Source organism: Coffea eugenioides, chromosome 11, assembly GCF_003713205.1.
Source record: "Coffea eugenioides isolate CCC68of chromosome 11, Ceug_1.0, whole genome shotgun sequence".
In the NCBI taxonomy this organism is placed as follows: Eukaryota; Viridiplantae; Streptophyta; class Magnoliopsida; order Gentianales; family Rubiaceae; genus Coffea; species Coffea eugenioides.
In genome coordinates, this window is record NC_040045.1 from 46,611,421 (window position 1) to 46,636,236 (window position 24,816).

General features: G+C 36.4%; 4 protein-coding genes across 7 annotated transcripts; 3 read left to right on the plus strand and 1 right to left on the minus strand.

Moving 5' to 3' along the window:
* Positions 1 to 2,787: 2,787 nt before the first annotated feature.
* LOC113752730 (transcription factor MYB20) lies at positions 2,788 to 3,815 on the plus strand. Its single transcript, XM_027296803.1, has 3 exons — positions 2,788 to 2,920; positions 3,044 to 3,173; positions 3,287 to 3,815. The coding sequence occupies exons 1-3, from the start codon at positions 2,788 to 2,790 to the stop codon at positions 3,813 to 3,815; spliced, it is 792 nt and encodes a 263-aa protein (XP_027152604.1).
* A 1,980-nt stretch (positions 3,816 to 5,795) lies between these two features.
* On the plus strand, positions 5,796 to 7,019 carry LOC113752941 (small heat shock protein, chloroplastic-like). Its single transcript, XM_027296999.1, has 2 exons — positions 5,796 to 6,113; positions 6,323 to 7,019. The coding sequence occupies exons 1-2, from the start codon at positions 5,864 to 5,866 to the stop codon at positions 6,793 to 6,795; spliced, it is 723 nt and encodes a 240-aa protein (XP_027152800.1). The 5' UTR covers positions 5,796 to 5,863; the 3' UTR covers positions 6,796 to 7,019.
* A 3,849-nt stretch (positions 7,020 to 10,868) lies between these two features.
* On the plus strand, positions 10,869 to 15,352 carry LOC113753359 (protein WVD2-like 7). Of its 4 annotated transcripts, none has more exons than XM_027297490.1 (9): positions 10,869 to 11,298; positions 12,150 to 12,704; positions 12,788 to 13,144; positions 13,244 to 13,302; positions 13,414 to 13,488; positions 14,100 to 14,202; positions 14,323 to 14,385; positions 14,622 to 14,732; positions 14,885 to 15,352. In XM_027297490.1, exons 1-9 carry the CDS (start codon positions 11,227 to 11,229, stop codon positions 15,095 to 15,097), a joined length of 1,608 nt encoding a protein of 535 aa, XP_027153291.1. In that variant the 5' UTR covers positions 10,869 to 11,226; the 3' UTR covers positions 15,098 to 15,352. The 4 variants fall into 4 exon arrangements, with proteins under 4 accessions (XP_027153291.1, XP_027153293.1, XP_027153290.1 ...); XM_027297489.1 differs by having other exon boundaries at positions 10,870 to 11,298; positions 14,314 to 14,385; XM_027297492.1 differs by lacking the exon at positions 14,622 to 14,732.
* A 689-nt stretch (positions 15,353 to 16,041) lies between these two features.
* On the minus strand, positions 16,042 to 21,059 carry LOC113752993 (two-component response regulator ORR26). Its single transcript, XM_027297067.1, has 5 exons — positions 20,697 to 21,059; positions 18,250 to 18,402; positions 17,772 to 18,155; positions 17,572 to 17,648; positions 16,042 to 17,268 (listed from the first exon to the last, which is right to left on the minus strand). The coding sequence occupies exons 1-5, from the start codon at positions 20,833 to 20,835 to the stop codon at positions 16,243 to 16,245; spliced, it is 1,779 nt and encodes a 592-aa protein (XP_027152868.1). The 5' UTR covers positions 20,836 to 21,059; the 3' UTR covers positions 16,042 to 16,242.
* Positions 21,060 to 24,816: the final 3,757 nt, after the last annotated feature.

Here is a 24,816-nt window from a genome sequence, read left to right on the forward strand (position 1 = left end):
CACCATCACATCACATCACTTGTATGCATAGTTATTAAACCCGGCCCGGCCCGACGGTCGAACCGGTCAAACCGGTGGACCGGTCATTAGACCGGGCCGGGTTTGGAATTAGATCGTTTGTGCAAAGAGACCGTTGACTTAGTCAACAACCCGGCGGTCGAACCGGATTAAACCGGAAACCCGGCCGGTTTTGGCCGGTTTTGTCACTAACCGGATTTTGTGGAAAAATTATATTGTTATTGTTGGAACTCGAACCTCTGCCCCAACACTACCGCCTGCTTACCACCAAACTACTTCCAAATATGTTGATATAGTAGCTTTATTATGATATATAAATGGCTTTTCAATTCTATCTTTTTTTCTCTAAAACAAATTTATTTGGAAATCTTTTAATAAAAATTTATTACCCTCCAAACTCTATAAGTTATAAAATGGATTCCAAAAATAACATATTACATGATTCATTTAAAGACAAATATTATTTTTAATAATTTTTTACACTTAAAATTCATAAATAAGGTAGATAATTACACTAAATATAGATAAAATTTTACACTTGAAGTTTGGTATATTAATAAATAACTTTATATTTGATTGATTCTTATATGAATTAATTATTTTATAACAAATTAAATTAAATGAGCTTTTGTTATGGCATTATTTATTACAATTTATATCATATATCATATATAAATAATTATGAAATATAATATTTAAATATATGTAGTGACCCACCGGTTCACCCACTCACCCACCGATTCAACCAGTAACCCGTTGACCCACCTCCTTCGCCGGGTTCCTTCCCGGGTTGGGTTTAATAACTATGCTTGTATGTTCTCTTTTTGTATGTTCTCAACTAGCTCTAAGATGAGATGACCAGCTTGGTCTGTGGCCATGATCCCTATTCCTGACATTGGGGAACTCTGCTGCTGTTGGTGGTACGCGTCCTCTCCATTGTCAGCTTCTGTATGACATATGACATTCAGTGTGGTACACAATTTTAGTGTAGACTAAATTGATACAAAATTCACGATTACTACGTTAAATGTATATAAATTTGCATCAAAATTATATTAATTTACATAATTACACAGAATTGGACAGAAGTATCTATATTTTAAAAAAAAAAAAAAAAAAAAAAGAAGGGCCCTGGATCCGAAAGAGTATAAATTTGCATCAAAATTGTATTAATTTACATAATTACACAGAATTGGACAGAAGTATCTATATAAAAAAAAAAAAAGAAAAAAGAAGAAGGGCCCTGGATCCGAAAGAGAAGACTAGCACCGTTGTATGTTGCAGTGCTGCTGGGATTTGGTTCCTTTTCCAAGCAAGCATGTTTAAATAAAAATGGGTTGATGATGGTTGCCAAGCTTTTTATTGCAGTGCCGATCCATTGAGAAAATTGGAATTGGACTGAAGGAAATAGGCCTATGTTAACGATGGATGAGATGAGTTGCAGCTTCCTTGAAACCCGGTCAGCCCGAAGCTTCAACTGCTATAAGGTTTTAGGCCCAAATCCTTCTTTTTCCTATCACACAGGTTATTTGCAGGAGTATTTGGAGCAACCAGAACACAGAAATTGATGATTTCAGCATGTTGGATTCTATATTTTCGTTAATAGTTGGAAACTAATATTACAGTGGTGATTTTGTCATATCCATTTAAAGGCGAACTATAATTCCATATTTGCATTTAAAGCTCATATCCCCTTTTCTTTTTCACGTTTAAATCATGCATATATAAAGCTGCAAGTAAATGAAAAGGGAAAGCAATAAGAGCTTGGGCAAAACAACAACAACAACAACAACAAAAAGAAAAAGAAAAACCAAGTCCTTCGCCGTTGAATTGTATTCTTTTTTCTTTTTTTTTTGGTTTTTTTATTTAAATTGAACTACTCAGCTTTATGTACCACAAAATAATAATAATAATAATAATAATAGGTCCTGTATAAAGACACGAGATTTTGGGCATAATTAGGTGTAATGCGCTAAAGTCAGTCAACAATAAATACAATGAATATGGTAGACAGAACTAAGAAGATGCCCGAAAGCATAATGATGATGATATTTAACAATATATAAATTGGCTTGTGGTGGTATAATATGTTTGTCTGAGTAAAGCAATGCGGATTAGGATATTCAGATCAATCAAACAACTAGATTTGAATTGATTTGATACACTGAAAAGAGAAGTTGCAGAGATGGACAGTTCCTTGGCCTTATTATTATGCGTGAAAAAAAAAATGTTAAAAATAGAAATTTAATACTAGCAAAAATTACAAAGGAAAGCAAGTTGCAGGCGAAGAGTTTTTAGAGCTGCATGCCCCCCATGAATGAAACTGGACCAACCAATCTTTTTATTGTTTTACTTTGTTGGAATTCTCAATACACAGAGACCATCCTGGCATACATATATATATATATATATATATAAACCATGTCAACGACAAGGACTCACGTCTGTTTCTCTATTTTCTTGCAGTCTGGTTGGCAATCATTTGCATAGTGCGAACAATGGTGGTCATTGGAAAAAAGAAAAAAAAATTGCAGCAGAGAAGAAAGCAGTAATTTATTAGGTACGGAGATTGATTTGTTGGTTCTCTCAATTATGATCAGCAAGGCAAGCAGCTCATAAACTATACAACCTTTCTTCGGTGCCTTAGCTGGAAGAATCTTTGCTTCGCCTTATAAGCACCTTAATTTTCTGGCAGCAGCTCCTACACTTTACGGCCCGGCCGGCTTCTTGATTAGTTCTCCTCTGCGGTGGTTGTTCGTGCGGTCGAGAATGGGAAGACAGCCTTGTTGTGATAAGGTAGGGCTTAAGAGAGGACCATGGACCGTTGAGGAAGACAACAAGCTCATGAACTTCATCCTCAACAATGGCATACAATGTTGGAGACTTGTCCCAAAACTGGCAGGTACAGTCTCCTGACCGATCGGGTCTTTGCCGCTTGTTTACCGTTTACTTGATCATCAGCCAAATTAAGCTCATGTCTAACAAACTTGAGTTTTTGTGTCGTTCGCGGTTATTAATAATGAAGGTTTGATGAGGTGTGGGAAGAGCTGTAGACTGAGGTGGATTAATTACCTTAGGCCTGACCTCAAGAGAGGAGCTTGGACTGAAGCGGAGGAAGACATGATCATTGAACTTCATTCTCGGCTAGGCAACAGGTAATTGGTTGATTAGCTGCTTTTTCCAACGTTTAATTTTGCGACCTTTGGGAACTTTCTAGAATTTTTATGTCTCTCAATTGCATTTTCGAATGACCAAAATCGTCTTGCAGGTGGTCCAAAATAGCTGCACATTTTCCTGGACGCACGGACAATGAAATCAAGAACCACTGGAACACCAAGATCAAGAAGAAGTTGAAGTTCCTTGGCTTGGACCCTCTGACCCACAAGCCTATCGATCAACCTGAGAATTGTGTCTCCAAAAGTGAAGAATTTCGCGAAAATAGCTCCTTGGGAGAACAAGAGGTCTTGAAGCTGGAATTGCAAGAGACTTTGCAGTCTGAGGACTTCCAAACGCAACAAAATGAGAAGAATCTCAACACAAATTTACACGAGCAACAGAGCACGGGAACCTCCAGTTCTAGTTTAGACGAGGAAAAGCCTAATCTGGCTAGCATGTTCAATGAGACGAGAGAATTTCCAGAAACGGGGTCAATTGAAATCCAGAATTCAGAGCCCCTGGATGCTATTTCTTACATTGTTGGAACGAATGATATTCAGCTGGAAGACCCTTTTCAGAATTGGATTGATAGCCCACTTCCATGGGATGTTTTCAGCTCTTTAGGAGAAAATTTCCTCTGAATCAAAAACAGTGTAAAAAAAAAAGAGAGGAAGAACACAAATGGGTCTTCCTCCGGACCAAAACATCGTCTTCTTGTGAATTATACCTTGTACATCGCAAGTTTTCCGAGCCGTACCTAGCAGGCCTCCGTTTTTCTTAAGAAACACTACACTTCGATGCAAGACAAGAAGGAATGGATTCCATTAGTATCCACTGAGTAAATTAAACGAGTGGGAAGAAACAATCATTGCAATAAAACAGAAAGAACCAACAAGGTATATCAAGTTACCACAAGCCTAGCAGAATCAGGATCGTAATTAACTACTAGAATGGGTCTGCATGCTTACTTCCTACTTTGATCTTTATGGATGAAACATCTCAAATAAATACTAGTAAAAAATAATAATAATAATAAGTCGATTGAGCAAGCATGTGTGATCATGATGACAAAGGTTTATTTCGAGTTTATGACATTTGTAATCTCTTTGATTCTTGATAGACTTCTCAAACAAAATTCCAATGTGCTATGTCGGCTTCAAATAAAAAGCAGTTAACCTGGTAGTTTTCATCAACTAAAACAATCATAGATTTGGTTCTTTCCAGTTTCAATCAGCCCAGCTCATGTCCACTTCTGATACAGGATTGGGGAGCTAAAAGAATATTAAAACAAGTAGTTTAGGTGCTTCAAATGTTATATATACGGTGTAAAGTTTTGTAGTCTTTCAGATCCTGCTCAGTGAAAAATAAAAGTACGTTTTTTTCTTTTTTGGTTTTCTGGGGCAAGAACTAAGAAGTGCAACTTATATCTCTTGCATAAATTATTAACAACTTTAGGGTAGAAAATCTTCAATTAGGAAACAATTAATCATTCAACTGCAGAATTTTGATCTTAACTACGGGTTTTCTTGTTGGCCTTTTCCAAAATTAAAGGAAGCAAAAATAGTCCATCCAAGCCTCAAAAATGCAACATCTTGGTAAAAGTGACTATTATTTGTTTGTTGTGTGCTCGTTCTTTTTTTGTTTTTTTGACTCTAAAGTGCATCATCCTGGTAAAAGTGATTATTATTTGTTTGTTCATTCTTTTTTTTTTTTGGTAGGAAACTTTTAGTCATCACTCACCAAATAACTCATCAAGGATAGACTAGAGTTGTAATTGAACCGAGCTGCTTGCGAGCAAAAACTTGACTCGAACTCGAGTTGACCGAGTTCGAGTGCCTCGATAAAGCGAGCGAGCGAGTCAAATTCGAGTATCCAGAAGCAATGGTCGAAACCTCGTCGAGCCTTATAGAACTTTTTAATTTTAATTCTTTAATATATTATTATTATAAAATTACTCTTATACCCAAAAGAGTTGTTGAATTTACGAAATGTTTCAGGTCATATAAAAATTTTTAAAGGTCAATAATGTCTTTTCGCTCAAAAATTGTCAAGAAAATGAAATTTTCTAACTCGAACTTGATCGAGCTCGATAAGGCTCGCATTAACTAGAGCCCATGAGAATCGGGCTCGAGCTCAAGGTCTAATAATACTACTTGCTGAGCTCGAGCTCAAGGACCTTTTTTGTATGTCGAGTCGAACTCGAGTATCACCATACTCGAGCTTGACTTGACTCGATTACATCCTTGGCATAGACTACTCATTTTAGAAAAACCAGAGCTCCCCTAAATGTTATTTGCACTCTTATTTTTTTTATCGCACTTTCCCTATCATTTTAATTATATAATTTTTATTTATTAAATTATATGATCAAATAAATGGTGGGATTGTAAATAACAAAAAAAAGTGTAAAATAACATTTTCCTCATTTTATTGAGAAACAACGTCAAATAGGACAATCAGTTTGAAATTACTTCTGGACTCTCTCCGGGGAAAAAAAAAAAAACCTCTGGACAAGTCCAGAAACTATATCAGCAAGCCTTCCCAGCCCCACAGCTTGGACTACTTCAGCAACTTCGCACCTTCCAGAATTGTCCACCCTCCCTTTTATATATCTAACATCTTCCTGCATTATCAATGTGAAGGCCATTCTGCAAAATCTCAAGGATCTTCTTAGTCGAGTTCGACCAAAATGTCTCACTGTTTATCAAATCTTCCAATCTCTCAACCACACGTGACTCCCCAAAGATGTTCGACAACTTCAAATCGCTCTTATGGTAGATCTTCCCGCCACTTGTTGAGCCCAGTTTCTAGTAGAAATATCTGTAAAGGCATCAGAGCTATGACAGGTGAGGCCAGAGACAATCTTGACCATTTGCAAAGGGCTAACAAGCGGCAAACTCCCCAGCCCAGAAATAAATCAGCCCCTGTTGCACCAATAGGTAAAGCCAAATGCCCAATTGGCATATTCATGGCTTAGTTTGGTTGTTGGCCTATGAAAGACTAATTTTTTCCGAATTTCTGTAGCAGAAATGTAGAGGGTCTGAATCGTCGTTTCTTGAAATGTAATATTCGTGCAGTTATTTTTATTTTTACTTTTATTTTTAAATAAGGCTATTAGTCTGAACGATTTTTAATTGTGAATATGCAGGGTTGTGGGACAGGTTTCCAACAGCAAGAACCGTGCAGCAAATGATGGAGACGATGGAGAGACTAATGGAAGACCCTTTTGCCTACAGTGGAGGATGGCCATCGTCTTTGGCCCCAGAGACTGGGGGGTACAGCAGGGGTAGGACGCCATGGGAGATAAAGGAAAGCGATGGGGAGTACAAAATGAGGTTCGACATGCCTGGTATGACTAAAGAAGATGTGAAGGTGTGGGTTGAGGAGAAGATGCTGGTAGTGAAAGCCGAGAAGGTGCCAAAGAAGAAGAATGAGGATGGAGAAGAGGAGGAGAAAAATGAGTGGTCTGCTAAAAGCTATGGGAGGTACAATAGTATAATTGCTTTGCCAGAGAATGTGCAATTTGAGAAGATTAAGGCTGAGGTTAGGGATGGTGTTCTGTACATTACCATACCAAAGGCTAGTAGTCATGGCAAGATTTTGGACATTAACGTTGAATGAATGTCTGCAGCAAAGCAACATGGGTTCAATGTCAATGATTTAAGGTCTCTTCAAATGTTACAATGTCCAGACAAGTATCTAAGTCTGATTGTATAGCTGATGGAATGGTTATATTTACGGATACAATAAAGAATTCTGCTTGTATTTTCGAAATTGTAAACTGTACCATCAAGAAGTACGGTCACTTCATCAATATACTAAATGGGTTGTACCGGATGTTAAAAGTGGGTGGTATGTTTTCGGAAGAATCTAATTGGAGAGAGTAAAATCAAATGATGATTTAAAGTTAAGTTTATTTGAGAAAAGAACAGCTAAACATGGAAGATAAGAAGGAAAGTACCAGAAGGCATACCATTAGAAAATAGAGGTACCAGTTGCAGCAGGAGGTGAATATGCAACAACGATCCAAGGGCGCATACCTAAACGGAAACTAAGCTCTCACTCTCGACCTATGTAATAAAGTGTAGGACAATTAGTCAACGCCGTTGTTTGGATTGCCGTCGAAAACTTACGTCGTTTTTCGTGATTACATTTCTCTATTACTTTTTTCTCTCATATACATCAAATCGCTACAGTAATTTTTTCATGAAAAATGACGAAAAATGCAATCCAAACTGGGTGCAGCTCTCATTCACGACCCATGTAATAAAGTGTAGAACAATTAGCCCGTGCCGTTGCATAACTACTCCCTTCGTTCCAATTATTTAATATTATACTTCTCTTTTCAATTTTACTCTCATAAATTTGAATTGTAACATAAATATGATTAAAACAAAGGGTTATATTGAAAAAAGAGATTAAAAGGTATTTTAACTTTTCAACATGACAAATGTTTTGGAATATTCTAAAATTGAAAATATGACACTTTTAATGAAACGGAGAGAGTATTGATCAACAGACGCCACTTTCCATATTGGATAAAAGTGCAAACTTATAGTTGCAGAAGTAGAAATAATAGCACTTGAAATAATAATATATTGTTTCTCTAAAGTAAAGATCCAAGTTCATGAATACCATCAATAGCTACGTGAGGTACAGTAATAAAGGCGATAATTAATATGAAAATTGTGGTTAATAAGGTAGGGATCATCTTGGAGATTGTGAAATGTTTATTTTCAAACTCTACGTTATTACACGGTACTAAATATTAGAGGATAATGGAAATATTTGGCACAAATTAACTCAATTAGTAAGAACGGGTCAATTTCTTACAAAAGAAAGTGTGTTCAAATCTTATTGTGGATTAAGAGTTGTATTAATGAATGATTTATAAAAAATTCTATAAATAATTTGAAGATATGTAAGAATTTCAAATCTACTTGTAGACTAAGAACGTCAATAAACCATGTATGATCCAAGAGGCATGCCGCCCGTGGTGCTAGTTTGAGACCAAAGGGACCGTAAGTACGTATTGGAGCTCTTCCGTTGGTATAAAAATTGGGTTATCCTTTTGTGTATTTGAGCTGAGCCTTGGCCCAATTTGTTTCTACGAACCATACTGCTTTCATTTGTTTTATGAAATCGGCTAACGGGCCTTGTATAATACCTTATTCGTCATTAATTTAAAGCGAAATTAATTAGCTGCAAGTTAAAAACATGAGAAAAGACTAGGGGATGAAAGCCCGCGCAACATGCGGGTGTTGGGTGCCTCTATTTAAAATTTTTTACAGCATTTTTAAGAAAAATACAATAAGATTGAGAAAGTAGAAAGTATTGCAGATATAAGTTATTAAAAAAATTATGCATATAAAGTAAGTATCATATCATAAGTTATTAAAAAAATTATGCATATAAAGTAAGTATCATATCAGTTGAAATAAAATTACTCATAAACAAATCTTTTCACACCATACACAAAAATAAAGTTAATTTTTAAATGCACATAGTATTTCTTCTACATATGTTAATCAAGAACATAAAAAGAAATGTTAAAAAAGGCTAACTGAATAACATAATAAGAAAACATCCAAAGTTGAAGTTATAATATATTACTTTTTATTATTCAACATCAACATAACAAATGAGAGCAAAAACTTTTTTTTTTAATGTCAAATTGATAATTCTCATCCTTATACTACAGTTTATTACAAGATTAAAAAAGTTTAACAATTAGTTTTGTTCTTAATTAGTTTTATCTCATTCACATCAATTTTGACAAATCTAACACTCAAAAAGAAAGAGTCAATCTTGTAAATATATTATGGAAAGCTCAAAAGCATCACACAAATAATTTGGAAGTATCAGACAATCCATCTTAACTATGATCGTGACGTCCTTAAGTTTTTGTGCACATAGAATCCAAAATCCAAATAAGTTGATGCCTAATATATTTTTGGTCTCATCAAGCAATCCGTCAAGCATGATATAAATTGGAGCATAGAATTTATAATTATTCTAATAAATACGAAAACAAAACTTAACATGATCCAAAAGCAGGATTTTTAGAAGGAAATAAATTTATAAGTTCGTATTGATGGAAATCCATTGAGAACTAATAAATTGAAGTTAAGAGATGGCTCGTAGAACTTATTGAGGATAATTTTTGCACTTTTACCTCTCCTAAAGCAATCAGTAATGTGGGCAGCAAATTTGTTGCATTGGACAAACAAACACGAGTAAAACTTCTTTGGGAACTCAAGGTGTCTATTTCATAAAGTATTCTTGAAAGGAATAAGTGATTTGTTGTCATAATTTAGCCCTAAAGAGAATGCCTTTACACTCTTTTGAAAGATTCACACTATAGGACAATGTGAAAATTTGTTTCTTTTTTGATAGCACATCTCAATCGTAATGGTGAAATATAATAGAAAAGCACCCTCATATGAAAAGAGATTGTTTGGTTGAACAAACCCATCATGAAGCCAAAATGAGAAGAAATTGCACACATGAATTGGAGTTGGAACCCATAAGTAGAAAGTGGTTAATGATATTTCCCAATAATTGCTTGCAGATGTGGTATTTTCACTACTAACCTTGCAATGATGATCAAGCATTCACTATATGTTTCAAAAATTCCATATGAATAATAAAATTATACTAGTGGAAAACAATCATACATAGACTTTTATGAAAGCAAATAAATGAAAATTTGGTGGAACAGAAAATACTTCTTTGGAAGGTTGTACTAAATTGAAAGGAGTAATTAAATCAACAAAATTCTAATTCTTCACAACTTTGATACAATTAAATCGGAAATAAAGAAGAAGAATTGGAACAAATTGGCTGTGATTGTGATAATGATCATCCAACATAAGTTTCATAATAATTTGCATTAATTTTACCTTTACATCTTTCTTTCCAATTGGCTTTTTCACCCTTGTAAGAAACACAAAGAAATATATGACTTTAGAACAAAATTGGAAAAGGCAGGAACTGATCTTAGTTTTATAGGGTGGTAGGAATAAAAAAAAGTTTTATAAAGTGATATACATAACTGGCACAATTTAAAATTAGAAAGAAGAAAGATCCTACATTCATAAATGTTGGAAAAAAATGGAAGAGCAAGAACCAAATAGATGAATGTGTGAATAATTAGAAATAGCTGTTATTTAGACAGTAATTAATTCAATTGTTTGTAGGTTATGGGAGTTCAAAAGAAAGAATTTTAATTAGTTGAAGTTTATTGATTAGGTCCCAGGTAGTGAGGATTATATTATAAGGAATTAATTGCACAACAAAAATCACACTTCAATTAAATGTATTTATAACACCATTTCAATAATTACACAAATACATAAATTTATATGAGTTGTACTCGATGCAAAAGATTGTACAATAATTTCACATTCTAAAAATATCCAAATATCTCTATAAATAAAAGTTTTAAATGTACAAACACGAGGACATTTTCATAAACATATTCAAAAACATGCTGGCATTAGTTGTATCAAAAGTTTTTAAAAAACTACACATCATTTCACATTCCCAAAATACACCTATTCATGTGGTTGAAATTCAAAATCACAACTCATTGTTATACAGTGTAGTGTAAGAATAAGAAAATTGACAGAATTAAAATCAAGATTACGAAAGGAAAACTAGCCGTTAATGCCTCGCTCTCGCCTCAGCTCCATGCCCCTTGATTGATAAACTGAAGTAACCATCACAAATAGCCTCACGCAGAGAGCAAAGACACGCAGGACACACTCACAAACGGTGAGAATTGAGGGGGCAAAGAAGCAGAATTCAGAGCCTTTTTGTCCTCATTTCTGCTCTGTTTAGGCGTCTAACAAGCCTGCTTTAGGTGGATTCAAGGTTTTGGGATTCAAGATTTAAAGTGTCCAATCAACCCTGTATCCCCGCGATTTCAAGATAAAGGGGAGAAAGATCAGAGGAGGAATGGCAAGTGCAGCACACAAGTGTCAAGAGAAAAGGAACTGAAAAGTGAGATTCTCCTGGGTTTTTCTCCTCCTACTTTACTGCAAATGTGCCATGGGTGAATCTTCAGCTTGCCTTCTCAGATCGTTTTCTCAACCATCTCAAACTTCCCAAGAATCTCCTGAGGTTTAGTTCAAGAAACCGTCTTTGTTTATTTATTTTACTTGTTTTTCTATCATGAATCGTTAGATAAATTCGTGTGGTTTTGGTTAGGGCCTGTATTTTCCGGTTCCGTGTTAATAGTGCCATGGAGTTATGATAGAATTGCTAATTTTGTTCCGCTGCCGCTTGAATTTGGCAATCATTGGGTCTAATATTTTTCTAATCGTTTTTTGCTGCGTATTGCTGGTCGATTAATTCTTCTGCTCACGGGGTAAATAACGAGTCCTAACTACACAGTCCAAATCCAGAACGCCTCAAATGGTCACTCTAATCCATCAACTTACAGCGTACTGTGTAAATTTTGTGAAAAGTAGGGGTCGATACGCCTAAAAGTTAAATGTTTGGAGAGAAAATATTTGTTCATTATTAAATTAGCAAAGCTGCTCTCTCCTTCAGATTAATAAATTTTTTATCACTAGTATTGAATTCAGAAAGCAGCTTCTCATGCACAATCTGGACCTGTTTTGTAAACTTCTGTTGTACTGGAAGATTACCGTTCCTATGATTTGGTCAAGTGCGGTTGTGGCAGTTATCTAGCTGAATGTTACATTAGCACTTAGGGGAGGTATTTTGAAATTTTGTGTTAGTATATGACTTTTCTTCCATTTTACATATTCCGTTTAATCTCAGTCTTAATTCATTTCACCACCGATAAATTGAACTCTAGAATTCCTTATTCTCAAATTTCTGGATAGTGCAATAGAAATTGGGTAGATTGTGAGAAAAATGCCTGGACACGAGTTCTTGAAATGGATTTGATTATGACTTTGGAAGTTTATTACTTAAAAAGATGAAATGCGTGTACCTGGTTGCAGGGAGATCCTCTTCGCCGTGCCCTCACATCATCAGTTTCATTTGGGAGATTCGTCTCTGAATCATTGGTCTGGGAAAAATGGTCATCTTTCAATCAAAATCGCTACTTGGAAGAAGCTGAGAAGTACTCAAAACCTGGTTCTGTTGCTGAGAAGAAAGCTTACTTTGAAGCCCACTACAAGAAAATTGCAGCCAGGAAAGCTGCTCCATTACTTGAGCAACAAAGCGCAGCTGTTGACAATACTGCTGTGGTAAATATGCTTAATGGGGATCATGATGATTCTCCTCCTACAGAGATGGAGCCAGCACAAGAACATGAGCATGCCAAAATTGAGGAGGTACTGGCAGAAGATACAATCAAAACATCTGTTGTCTTCCCTGTCGATGCAAATCAGCAAACTCTTCCTAAAGAAAGGACTATAGAAAGTACCCAAAGTAAGGAAGTTGAACTAGCAACAGAACATCCTATTTTTGTAGAAAATGAAGTCGAGACATCAAACCAATTTCAAGTTTCCATGAACAGTCATGATAACATAGAGGTGAAGACACACTCCGAGGTAATTGTACTAAACTTACTAGCTTCTGGTTACATACTGAATTAGCTCTTTTCCTTCTTCCATATCTAATATTAATCTTTTAGGATGCTTGTATTATGGGAGATTCAGCTTCGTCAGAGAAGAAGGAAGCTGCACTTTCTTCTGGAAAGTTGTCAAAACATGATAAAAAATCAAAGACTCAATCATTCACCAAGTCAAAAATACCAATTTATCCAACAAAAGATGGGTATCTCAGTACCTCTAAAAAGACAGAAAATCAATCTTTGGAGAGGAAGAGATCAACTCCGAAATCACTTCACATGTCAATAAACTTTACTTCTCATGCTTATGATCTCAATAAAATATCATCTCCAGCATCGAAGAAGAATGTTGACTCAAGGCTATTCAAAGGTGTTGCCCAGACATCCAAAGAGAGCTCAAATCAACGAACATCAACCAGGGTGCCTAAGTTTTGCCAGTCTTCTAATGACATTTCTTACTATGATTGTTAGTTTCGATAGTCCATGATATTGTCTTCTTTTATTTTCTTCCAAGTGCAGGCGTCTGTCAGTGGAATTTCTAAGCGTCTATCAGCTGTTCCTCAGTTAAACAAGGAAAGGTAATAGCCTGCATAGTTTCCATAAAATCAAGTATAATTCAAAAAATATATAAGAGGTCCTACTCTGTTTGCTTAGATTATTGTGTGCCGTCTGTAATTTACTCTTAACAGGACTAATGCTCTACTGGATCAGTCAGTCTCTTGTAGCACTTCAAGAGACAGGATACCAAAATCACCATTGGTGCAGTAAGTATTATTTGCTAGTTGTTCCCTTTTTCTAATATTTAATGCTGTGTATATTTAGACTGGGTGAAGAGTAGGGGATATCTACGAGATGAATACAGGATTGTTCTCAGTTGATTATTTTACTTGATTATAGATTCTGATTTTGAAAAATCTGTTTTTAAGATGTTTTCATTTGCTTTTGTATTCAGATAATAGATTTTTTAATAACCAAAAAATCCAAAATCCGTAATCACCCAAAGAGTAAATTTTTGTTGATTCTAATTATTCTCTGTAATTACTTTCCGTAATTAAATTTTGCAAAATCTAATAAAGTAAATGAGAACAAGGTCTATATTTGGATTTAAGGCTACATATCATGCATCCTATAATGTTTAGTATCAATTATGAACCCTGCTGTACCTTTTCTACTCTGCATTCATGCTGATTTCAGAAAACTTTATCTTTCTACATTTTTAAGCGATAACTTTTCTGATCTCAAGTATCCATCCTATTTTGTTGTTTTTATATGCTGATAAGCCACAAGACATGTTCAAGTTTAATGAATTTGCAACTACAGTGTCACTAGTTTACCTTGGTAAGAGCTTTTATGTTCTTTATTGAACTGTTCACAGCATTTCAAAATCTAAGCTTACACCTGAAAGCAAAGCGCAACCTCCTGCTGCATCTTCTTCCTTCAGCTTAAGGAGTGAAGAAAGGGCTTCTAAACGTAAAGAGGCAAAGTCTAAGACTCAGTTTCAATCGAATCTTTTCTTCTCCTTTAATTTAGTTTCTTTAATTGTTCTATTTTTTCTGATTACTTGTTCATTTGCTCACTCGCTACTTCAGTTCTTCCAGAAGCTAGAGCTGAAACTGAATATGACGGAAGCCAAAGAGGAACGACACCAATCGAAACATAAGGTTTTATGCTGATCTATCTGGTTGTTCCAATAATATACAACAGTAACATAGGATGCTTTGAGGATTTAGATGCAAATCTGTCAATTATTTCCTGATGATGCCAAGAATCATATATATGGCTAATCATCAGAAATAGAGCTTTTGGCTTGATAAATTGTCTAGCTTATTAGCCAAATTTGAGAGAGTAATATGATTAGTTCAAAGGACATTGGAATTACCTTGTTTTACCTTTGCAGGGGAAAATAGTCAATGATACCATCAACATGTGCTGGTCTATTTCCTCTAAAATGGATGCAAATGCCAACTTGCCTTTGGGGAAAAAATCAGCTGGTATTGCCATGAACAAGGTATTTATGTTCTATATGTGACGGCAGTTGTTGCATGTAGTCTAGGTGGAAAGTTGTTACGAATTATCTCATCCTGAGAACTAGAACCTCCCACTTTGTTTGTGCTTTGTGAGTGAGAAATAGGTGATTGGTGACCATTATTATCTTTGCAGAAATCAATCTTGTCATGCTCACCAAAAATTGAAAGGAAGCAAGCATCATTTGAAGCGCACAATAACAGTTCTAGACCACCTTGGAGACTCTCAACGAAGACTGGTGGCTTCAGAGATGCTGCAATAAAGAACCCCTGGCCTCTAGCGTATTCTGCAAAATCTGTTACAAAAAAGACTATGCATGAGAATACTTCTCCAAATATCCAGCTTTAACTGCAAAAGCGGCTCCAATACTTGTGCATCTTGAAGATTGATTAGCGGAGCATAGTTTGCACCCTGGAGCTACACTTTTCTTTTTTCTAAACCAAAGGCAATTGCGAGTAATCTGTTGCTTGTACAATATTAAGTGGTTGCATTCGACATAAGATGTTTAATTTGTGGAAATGTGGCATTTTTCTGGGGATGTTAGCCGTGAACAATACTAAAACTCTAGTATTACGTAGATGTTTATAATACGAGATAAATTGCCAGACAAATTGCCTCTCTTCTTCTTCGCATTGGGCGACTCACAGTCCTCTTTCCCTGTCTTGTTTTATTTTGACACCGGATGGGAGGTTCCTACAATTATGCTTGCCCTTAGGGCAGGAACAGAAATCTACTTCTGAAGTTAGTTCAGAAGTCCTTTTGCTTTTTGTAAACTGTCCCTTTTTCCTCAGAAGTCCTTTTGCTTTTTTAAACTGTCCCCCCCCCCCCCCTCCCCCTTTTAAGGCATCAATAGAGCAAAATTAACCGTATGGAAGCTGAATTCTGTCAATAATTCGAGGGGATCAGCCAAGTTAAAAGTCAAGCATATGGTCACTGAAGCATTACACTAATTAGAGGAAGAGGAAGCTGGTTTTGGGGCCAGTAGAGAGGTGGAGTCCTAATTTGGATTTGGAAGTCCTTAAGATAGATTTTGCAATCTCTCCTCTTCCCCTCTGTTACCAAAGTTGAAAATCAAACATATGGTGCGACAGGATTACACTAATTATATCAAGCTGGTTTTGGGGCAGGCAGAGAGGTGGAGTCCTAGTTTGGATTTGAAAGTCCTTAGGATAGATTTTGAAATCTCTCCTCTTCCCCTCCGTGACCAAGAAATTGTTGTGCTGAATTATACGCATGCTAACCAAGTAAGAATTGCGGGTTTACGAGCAATGAAAGATGCTCAAGTGTTTCCCTAAAATTGAAAGAAGCGTAAGCTTTGTTATGCATGATATACTACCAATATCATAATACGATGGATCGACATCATGTTCATCAAATTGGGCAGGAGGCTTTTACACTCCAGTTAAATTTCAAGGCGCTTTACACGCCAGTGCACTAGATCGGCAAGAGCAATACAGCATTCTTCTTACAAGATGAGGTGCCTTGAGTTCAGATCACACTATGAATAGTCCTTGATCTATGACTGGATATTCCATTGAATCAAAAGGATACTCAGAGTCAAACTTCAGTGAATCGTACAAGAAGGTTGGAACTTCAGTAGTGAGCTCTGGTTCACTGTAGTTAAGAAATTCTATACCCTGAGGACCAGTACTCACCGGTTGAAAATCACCTTGAAGGGAGCCACTATGGACATTCTCATCCCAAGATGTATAATCTGTTCCACTAGCAAAATTTAGGCTTCTCCCTGCAGATTCCATGCCACCTTCAAGAATCTCATCCAAGCTATGGTTGTTCATGCTCCACACAGCACTTTGCGTTGGCTTAAAAGCTTGATTGTTTGTTAATTTGCTCCCCGGTTGAGCAGAGAAAAGGTCAGCATCGCATCCTGCAGGAGACAACTGTTCAATTCCCTGGCTTCTATTCTTCACGTAGGCAGGCTTCATTTCAGCCTCTGCTAGTTTATCTCTATCGATGCTAGAAGGTCTAGAATTTGGAGAGGAACTGGGTTGTACACAATCGAGTTGGATATTTTCGGGAAGACAAGTCGGTGGCAAAGTATTAAACCCCCTCTTTGGCTGGAAATGTGGCTTGCGTTCTCGACTGAATTGAGCTTGTGAGGTTTCTTCATTCCAGGGATACTGTTTGGGGATCACAGCAGCAAATTCCAAATCTGAATCAAATTGGCCAAAAGAGTGATTGAGGCTCATCTTTTTACTGCTGCTCTTTTGAGGATAAGAACTCTCTCCATCTATAGCTTTCTTGGGCTCTTCCATTGGCTTTGGAACCGTACACTTCAGATCTGCCTCGTGCATTTTCAAATCAACATTTTGAATCATGTTCTTGTTTCCCTGAATATTATAACTGCCACTTGCAAGATCACACTGTTGCTTATTGACTAAATCATGAAGGCAGTGATTGCCGTTAGGTTCCTTTGCAGAGATATCTGAGTCTTTCATCCCTCCAAAGGAGGTTGTTAGCTCTTTCTCTTTCTGCAATCTTCCAAGGTAAAGCCGATACTTCTGAACAATGATGAGTATCTCCATGAGAACATTTTTAACATGGCTGTGCAACTTAAATATCCACTTCAAGTTTTCATTTCAAATAACTACCAGAAGGCAACTCACATAGAACAGACAAATAATGCAGATAAAAACCTTTTACATGATGCATCCAGGATGAGATAAAGGTCAAATGTTGTGGAGAGAAAAACTAATGCTAATTTGTAGATGGCATGAAAAGGTTCTCTCTTGTGAAACATGGAAAACGTGGCCAAGGGAACCATATTCTTCACTACCATTAGTAGCAGCTTTGAGACTGTTTACCTGTAAGTGGCTGGCTACATTTTCTCTTGTTAACCATGGAACACCCATTAAGTCTAGTATTTTCTTGGGACCAACTTCTGTAAAACACAAACCAAAATCATTGTTCCTAATGCAGTCAAGCAGAAGTCATCACAAAAGATTAGGCTAATGTATAAATGGGCTATGACTTTCTTGGAAAAATAGAAGTGTTGCTAACTTACTATCAAAACCAATCTGATTCACAGCTTTGACAAATTTCTGATGAAGGTCTACCGTCCAAACTACTCTAGCTTTCTTAACAGATGAAGGATCATTGCATTCTCTGTCGTCATGCTTTTCAGCTTCTTTTCTTTTTTTCCCTGAAAATGAATCAATTCCAGAAGGCAAGTGTCTGTCCTCAGACAGATCAGAGCCATTTTTCATCAAATGGATTTCGTCAATGCCTTCATGAAATTCAATATCTCTGACCTCGTGTATCCTTTTTCTGAAGACATGCTGCCATATGTTTCGAAGTTCTTTCATTCTTATTGGCTTAAGAAGATAATCACATGCACCATGTTGGACACCTTTCATCACCCTGCTTGTTTCTCCATCAACAGACATCACTGTGAATTCCATAAAACAGTATAAGTATTAGCATTTTAAATTGACAACATATAAATAGAACAAAGTTCCAAATATCAATGACAGAAAATTGACTTATGACAGGAAGATCCATTTCCAGTCCAACATGCTCCAGAAGCTTAAAACCATCCATGTCAGGCATGTTAACATCACTGATAACAATGTCGAATCCATCTTTTCTTTCTCGAAGCAGGTTCAAGGCATCTCTTGCTAGCCCACATGTTGTCACTGAAACACAAGCAGATAGTGGACCAGGAATTACAAAGTAATTGCAGTATTCTTCATGCAAAATTACAAAATTTAGTTGTTTATACAATCACAAGGAATGAGGTGTAAGATGGCATAATCCAAGAACCTCAACAGCAATAGTCTGATTACTGCAGAAGAAAGAGGAATAAAGCAATTGAAAATCATATTTAGGCCGCCTAAGCATTTCCATGCTAAAACATAAGGTTTAGATCTTGATCTCGGTAATGATTCTATCACCAGTTAAAAGGGCTCCCCCAAAATGCTGCACATAAGGAAATCAACTTCCAAAGACAATATACTTTCCATTGTGCACTAACTGATATAGAGACACTCATCGGAATAGAAATATGATGCAGAATAATCTCACTAGAACTCAAATCCAATTGTAATGGAGAAGCACCTCTTAAACAATTTCCAAAACCTCGTTCAGAACCATTGCAGGCTATGGATTGCAGGCTTAGATTTGGTCACAGAAGAGGCACACTAGTTGGTTTAAAATAAAAATTCAACAGAACAAGAATTAAAGGACAGAATTCCTGGTTTGCCGGTACATTGAAGTTGAATTAAGCACAAAATTTATCCTATCAATTATTACTGTTTCTCTTATTGTATTCTTTTTCTATCTTTGACATTTTTTAAGATATTTTTCTGGTGAATGCGTGATGGATTATAAAATATGCTGCTGAATGCAAGAAAAGGACTCTGCAGGGGAACCCATAAAGTATGTTATTTGAAACTCCCCAAATTTAGTAAAGGAATCTGGTGGTCAGGCATTATTGCAATATACTATCTGCATTAAGGTTTTCTGTTGGCAAAAACCGATGTTGGTTTCTCCAGTGGCACCATGAAACATCTTAATCTTCACAAGAAAGACAAATATGTGAAAATATGCTGTGCATCACAACTAACTATAGAGAAGTTTGAATGCGACCTTGACTTGGCAGAGGATCTGGATCTAGGATCTAGGTCTCGGCTTCCTCATTGTTTAAACAAGAATGTGTTTATATGAGTGCTTGGATTGTATAAAGTAGCACAAAGGCTTCAGTTAAATACAGTTTCAATATGTGCAGAAGGAATACAGACTCTCATTGCAGTCCCCTGCATGATTGACAATAAATCAGCAGTATCTGTTGATATTCAGCCAGGCAGCCTTCTGATGCTAGTCAGATTGCATTAAAACAATGACACTGGGATTCCTTATCATCAAAGTAAAGTTGGCTTCTATTGACGGCAAAAAGTTGCTTAAATCCCTATCTTGGAACATAGCAAATTATTATCTTTATTACGGATAAATCATCGAACTATGTGCTAGGCTAAACAAGATCTTCATAAGACACTTTGAACCTCAACATCAATCATCTCTCTCAGCTTTTCCACCAACAAATGATTGTAATATACACGTATCTAAAATTCAAAGCTTAAATACCACTAGCTTGTAAAGGAATAATACTACATATATGCTTAGCATCTTCTGGTCTGAAAACCATCAATCACTATTTCATGAACGGTATCTATTTGCAGCTTGGGATTTCACTTCAATTAATACATCACAAGAACTTCTGTTAATAAATTTAGCTTTAAACTTTAACTCCCATATAGAGGACTACTTCACAGGGAAAGTCTAGAAATGATTTATCTTGTTATCAAAATGAAGCATTTAAGTGACTCAACCAGAAAACTAAATTTGCGGGTCTAGTGTCTTTTCACCAAATAAATAAGTAAATAGCAGTTATTCATGAAGTCAGAAGAACAAAAAAACTCTCTGTAGCGTAGCCAATGAAGGAGGAATCAAGAATAAAGATTATATATTTCATATTTCTTCCGATCATGATACGAAATTCCAGATCAAGAAGTACCTTAATCGCTGTTACTTTCAGAGGAAGAATTATAGAAGTCACATAAACTGAGAAAGAGATAAACCAGCTTTTGAAGTATAAACCTCAATAGGCTATACGTTTAGTAGTTCGATAGTTATAATGGTTAGTTACACAAAGCAGAGAGACTATCATCAAATAATCCCATAAAACACTTTAGTACCAAGAAAGGACACAATATAGATAGATCCTACATACACGTGCTTTTAAATCAGCTCTAACACAGAAATGTCCAAGGAACAGACTGCTATCAGCCCAAAACATAAAAAATCATGCTTAAAAACAACAGCTCATGAGACCAGAAATGAGGAAAATGAGATGATATAGAGTATGATTTTACAAAATCACAGACAATAAGTCAAAGTAAACTCGAGGGTAATGGTTAAACGAAACCAAAACCTTCGTAGGAACACTTCTTGAGCATTTTCTCAAGAATTTTGAGCCAAGTAGGATCATCATCGACCACGAGAACCCGCAGACCTGCAGGAAAGGCATCACTTCTTGGAGAGGAAAACCCGGTATTCTCGGTAATCATCATCAAGAATTGGCTCCTCCGGATGTTCAAAAATTTCAGTGGAAACGCAAGGCTTAAAAGCTAGGAGGGGGGAATCATGGGAATTTAACGAAAGTGGATGTATTATCGGCTAGATAATTGTTATAAATAGGTGGAAGTGAGAGAGATTAAAATGGAAAGAATGATGTGGTTCTCTCAAGGGAAGAAGAGAACACAACGAATATTGGCGCCGGCTATTGCTTGCTGCCAACGGTCCCAGAGTACTTCCCAGTGGAGTGGACACCACAATTTTTTTTTGTTTCACTGGTTATTTTTAGTTAAGTGTGTTTTTATGAATATTTTTAGCTGCATTGTTTTTTTTTTGTTCTTTCATAAGCATTGCATATTTGTGAGATACAAACGCGGTTAAAAACTACTTCCTGGAAATGGTCTGCTATTTAATAAAAGCTCCATTAGAACATCTTTCAATGACCAACAAATTTCTTTGTTTTCTAACTTTGGTTCTTTGGGGGTGTGAGGTGGAGAATGGGGAGGGGAGGATTTAGGAGGGTACTAAAATGTAATGATTTCCTCTAGGGTGTAGTAACTTTTTGCTCTAAAACATAAGATTAATATTTATATATATGTGATGCATCTAATCTCGCTAGTGTACATGTTATTTTATTAGTGTATGAATCTCTCGTAATACTCAGTTAAGGGGACGGAATGTAAAGCAATGTATTTCCTTCTCTCTCTGTCTCTCTTTATTCCGTAAGTAAAAAATTAATGCATTTTGGATCGAAATTAATGAAGGGACAAAATAAACGAGGATATGACAATTAAGTTTTAAAGGTTACCTAACATAAGAATGCCGTTTATGGCATTGCACCAAGAGTTTGATAAAGGAATAAATTTAATGCCATATCGCATCTGATAGGCAATGAGGATACGCATTTGATTCTACTAGGACTTAAAAGGCGGAGTTTGAGCTGACATAAACCATCAAGAAGCTAAAATCTTATAGAGTTTTAAGGTTAAATGAAAGGGTTTTTCTAATGAGTGCCGTGTGAGTATTCGTTAATACATTATATTTCATCCGACCTATCACGTATATACACACACTAATAATAATTATTGCTTTTTCTTATTATTCCTTTTGTATAAAGCGTTTATACACTTTCCCTAATTATTCCCTTTGCATTTATACGTTTTTTCCAACTAATTTTATATTTTTAAAGATCTAACACCTAAAATACATCTTAAGGAGTGTCAATAGGGCACCCACTAGACAGACCATAAATGAAAATAGAACAATTACATTTCCTTGTCCTGGAATTAATCAATTGGAAATCCACATTATCACGTCGTGCATGAATTGTAAGAATATATATATATATATGTGATGATTTATTCCTCCCAATAGGTGAGAGAGGTTTATTCTGAGCTAGGAGGCCTAACTTAGTGCATTTCTTGAACATATGAACTGTGAAACACCACCATCTCCTTCTGAATCCTCATCGTCAACATTAACCTCGCATAAAACTATGTTAGTAATCAGAGTCATAAAACTATTATGTTTGGAATTATGTTCCCCACTATCCGTCGATGGCCCCGCACTCAAAACTCCTACATGCTTATGCCTTGATCTGTCAGTATAAGACAGAAAATTATGATCAAGATTAAGGGGATTAAATGGCATGTGGGCCTAAATTTAGTATTTTTTTTCAAGAAAAAACATCCCCTCAAAAGGTGTAGTAACAAGAAGACAAGCATCCATCTCGAGCTAGCAATTCGTATCCTAGTCATTTTATCCACATCTTAGCAAGAAAGTTCACGGCAAAAAAAATGTTGTGTTAATTAATGCCTTGTGGACATAGCATTGGCCAAGACGAAAGAAGCTGGCAAGATAAAGTGCTAAATCTCATATAAGCGACAAAGATGTTCAACCTCAAGCTACAATCATCAAGCAATTTCTCATGAGAAAATTCAAAATCATTGATACAGCTTCGCAAGAGAAATTGCATGCCATGCTATTTATGTTTAGAAGTTTTAAGAGTGTAAATTTAAGAAGTTATTATGTTAGTTGGTTTCATACTTTCATGTCGGAAAAAGCACTCCGGAAAAGTGTATTAACAAGAAGACAAGCGCCCGTTTTTAGTAGTAATTCATATCCCAGACATTTTATCCAATTGTTAACCGGAAAGGTGACAGTCCAAAAGAGATGAAGTTATTATAATCCCCTGTAGATTTAACCTTGACCATGAAGATATCGAGACAAGTATTCATCAGCATCCAATCCGAGTTAAGCTTTTTCTACTCTCAAGTCTCAAACAAACTGCTGCTGCTGCTGCAGCTTAGTTAAGTCAAACCATAAAGATCCTTTCTTTGCTTTGGTGCAAAACCACAAACATCCATAGACTAACTTGAGAAGATGGTCGGTCAAACTAGAGACTTCCTTTTTGTACATGCTTTTGAGAAAATTATGCTTGCTTGATTAAAGTTCAAATACATTAATTTGATCAAGGAAATCGAGATCACATGCTAGTGGTGGATGAATCTCGCATACCTTACCCGGCTATTAAAGCCGTTTTACCCAAATTATGCATGCTTCTTCTAGATAATAATCATTTAACCAAAAAGTTGCTTTGGCAAGGGTAGAGGAGGCCGCCTAGAGCCCAGGTGGCCGCAGAGCTATCGTACTTTTTGGCCGGAGAAAGGGTTTTGAAGAACGAATGGTTCATGAGAAAGAAAAGAAAAGCCCTTTTCGTCGTCCCTTTACATTTCACCAAATTCCTTGACTTCTTTTTTTAACGAGCCAATTATTGATTACCAGTTGTAAACCTCAATCACTTCAAAGCTTTCATGGGTAGAGCCAAGAAAGAAAAGAAAAAAAAACACACAGTAACTTAATTGGCTAGATCCCCTCAATCATGATTGTATGGGTTGAAAGCGCCTTGTACTGGTGTACTTGTAATTGAGGCCAGGCTCATTCACTCAAATATTCTTTGTTTTATGCGTTATGTGCTTCCGTGCTAAGTATGGCAACACATGCAATCACGAGACGGAGCCCCCACCTTACCGCATTCACCCTGACAAATCAAAAAACGGAGTTTAAAGATTTTCCTACTTTCCTATTTCAATGTAAGCAGCAGCAGCCGAGCACAACGCATCCCTGATCCCTGGCCGGTTAATTTAGAGACCTTCCTTACTTTCTTTGTGTTGCTGTCTCCATATTCCCGGAGCGCGACTTTCACAATCTGGAAACCTCTTTTTTTTTTTGTTTAACAATTATCCTTTTTTTGGCCAACTTGAAAGTAATCGAGAGATTCCTTAATTAACTTATTCATCCATCCATTTCAATGCGTTTCCTTTGCATCTTTAAAGGTCGTCAGACACATATAGCTATTAGCAGTGGCATCGAAACCTCATTCATTATTATTTGAGCATATCATAATTCATTCAGTGCCCATGCATATGCTGTACATGCAAGCTGTTTAGTTACTTGGTGGCCAGAAATTTCTTGATTATCAATCATGGAACGGTGGTAAAATTCATGGGGGCAACAACCAATTGAATACTGAGTTGGGTCATAATAAAGGGTGTCAGGGACTCAACACGGACTGACACAGTTGATTGAGTTGAGTTGACTCCACCATGATGATGATGCAGTGCAGAGACAGAGAGAAAGAGAGAGGAGACTGAGAGGGCCTCGGAGGCAAGGTGTCATCTCCTCGAAACATTTACTTTTCTTTTCAATCTTTTCAACAAAACGAAAGGGAGGGGGAGGGAAAAAAGCCTTTAGCAGGGGCTGCCTCCAATATGCTTGCAGTTGTAAAGTAGTAATCCACTTTAATTTTTGGAGTAGCGGTACCCACGCATGGTGGGACCGATTATGACACGATTTAACACTAATTAAGTAAGTAGAGCTGAATTTGTTTTGTTCATTAGTGGACATGCCAGGCGATTAACTAATGCATTCTCAACTGTTGTGACTCGTGAGTTGATGTTCTGCACCCTGATGCGTCC